This window comes from Penaeus japonicus, unplaced genomic scaffold (genome assembly GCF_977035675.1).
Source record: "Penaeus japonicus unplaced genomic scaffold, GWHDUDI00000001_assembly GWHDUDI00000025, whole genome shotgun sequence".
Lineage (NCBI taxonomy): Eukaryota > Metazoa > Arthropoda > Malacostraca > Decapoda > Penaeidae > Penaeus > Penaeus japonicus.
Genome location: NW_028234427.1, coordinates 25,420,531 through 25,422,720, shown reverse-complemented (window position 1 = coordinate 25,422,720; position 2,190 = coordinate 25,420,531). Strand labels below are relative to the sequence as shown.

The 2,190-nt window shown below is 52.3% G+C and overlaps 1 protein-coding gene across 1 annotated transcript in view; it reads left to right on the top strand.

Moving 5' to 3' along the window:
- Positions 1 to 1,488, top strand: part of LOC147468951 (uncharacterized) — a 3,092-nt gene extending 1,604 nt beyond the window's left edge. The window contains exons 2-4 of the mRNA XM_086551235.1: positions 171 to 390; positions 745 to 975; positions 1,261 to 1,488. Of these exons, the coding sequence (XP_086407361.1) occupies positions 171 to 390; positions 745 to 975; positions 1,261 to 1,488 (679 nt within the window). The remainder of the gene's footprint in view (positions 1 to 170; positions 391 to 744; positions 976 to 1,260) is intronic.
- The last annotated feature ends 702 nt before the right edge of the window (positions 1,489 to 2,190 follow it).

Sequence of the window (2,190 nt, the reverse complement as noted above, 5' to 3'; positions counted from 1 at the left end):
TCCACCTCATCCTCATCCACCTCACCCATCTCATCCTCATCCACCTCATCCTCATCCTCATCCACCTCACCCATCTCATCATCATCCACCTCATCCTCATCCACCTCACCTACCTCATCCTCATCCACCTCATCCTCATCCACCTCACCCACCTCATCCACTTCACCCACCTCATCCCCATCCACCTCACCCACCTCATCCTCATCCACTTCATCCTCATGCACCTCACTCACCTCATCCTCATCCACCTCACCCACCTCATCCTCATCCTCATCCACCTCATCCTCATCCACTTCACCCACCTCATCCACCTCATCCCCATCCACCTCATCCACCTCATCCTCATCCACCTCGCCCAACTCATCCACTTCACCCACTTCATCCACCTCACTCACGTCACCCCCATCCACCTCACCCACCTTATCCTCATCCACTTCATCCTCATCCTCATCCACCTCTCCCACCTCATCCTCATCCACCTCACCCACCTCATCCTCATCCACTTCATCCTCATCCACCTCATCCTCATCCACCTCTCCCACCTCATCCTCATCCACCTCACCCACCTCATCCTCATCCACCTCATCCTCACCCACCTCATCCTCATCCACCTCACCCACCCCATCCACCTCCACCTCATCCACCTCACCCACCTCATCCTCATCCACCTCATCCTCATCAACCTCATCCTCACCCACCTCATCCTCATCCACCTCACCCACCCCATCCACCTCCAACTCATCCACCTCATCCTCATCCACCTCACCCACCCCATCCACCTCCACCTCATCCACCTCATCCTCATCCACCTCATCCTCATCAACCTCATCCTCATCCACCTCATCCTCATCCACCTCATCCTCATCCACCTCACCCTCACCCACCTCCACCTCAACCACCTCACCCACCTCATCATCATCCACATCACCCACCTCATCCTCACCCACCTCATCCTCATCAACCTCATCCTCATCCACCTCATCCTCATCCACCTCATCCTCATCCACCTCATCCTCATCCACCTCATCCTCATCCACCTCATCCTCACCCACCTCCACCTCACCCACCTCACCCACCTCACCCACCTCACCCACCTCATCATCATCCACCTCATCATCATCCACCTCATCATCATCCACCTCATCCACATCACCCACCTCATCCTCATCAACCTCATCCTCACCCACCTCATCCACCTCATCCTCACCCACCTCATCCTCATCCCCCTCACCCACCTCACCCACCTCATCCTCATCCACCTCACCCACCTCATCCTCATCCACCTCACCCACCTCATCCTCATCCACCTCACCCACCTCATCCTCATCCACCTCACCCACCTCATCCTCATCCACCTCACCCACCTCATCATCATCCACCTCATCCACATCACCCACCTCATCCTCATCCCCCTCACCCACCTCACCCACCTCATCCTCACCCACCTCATCCCAACCCTCATATCTCTCCACCCTGACGCCCACGTGACTTCGGAGAATCAGACGTGTTATTTCCCGGAAGAATGCTTTTGTGCTTGAGAGAAAGAAAGAGAGAAAAAAGTAAGAAAATAGGTAGGCTAATTAAGAGAAGGGGGAAGGGGGGAGGGGGGGCTGTGGTTAGTTGTTGTGTTTGTGGTTTGTGTGGTTATGGTGACTGGTGTGGTGGTTGTGTTTGATTGGTGTGGTAGTTGTGGTTGGTGTGGTAGTGGTTGTTGGTGGTTTTTGTGGTTATGGTGGTTTTTGTGGTCGGTGTGGTGGTTATGGTGGTTGTTATGGTTTGTGTGATGGTGTAGTTGGTGTGGTTGTTGTTGCTGGTTGTGGTTGTAGTGATGGTGTGATGGTTTTGGCTGGTGTTTTTTTTTTTGTGGTGGTTGTAGCGGTGTGGTTAGTATGGTGGTGGTTGTGGTTGGTTGTAGTTAGAGTGGTAGGTGTGGCTGTTGTGGTTGTTGCATGATGTATGGTTGTAGTGCTATATGGTCCTAGTAGTTTTTGTGGCTGTAGCGAAGTTGTTGTAATGGTATGTAGCTATGATAATGAGTGATTGTGGTTGTTGCCTCGTTGTGGTAATTGTAGTAGTATGTGTGGTATGTCGGTTGTGGTGGTGTAATGTTATGGTACTTTGTGGGTGTGGTAATTGCAGTAGTAGTAGCCGTAGTAGTAGTGGCAGGAATAATGATCTTAGTAGTAGTAA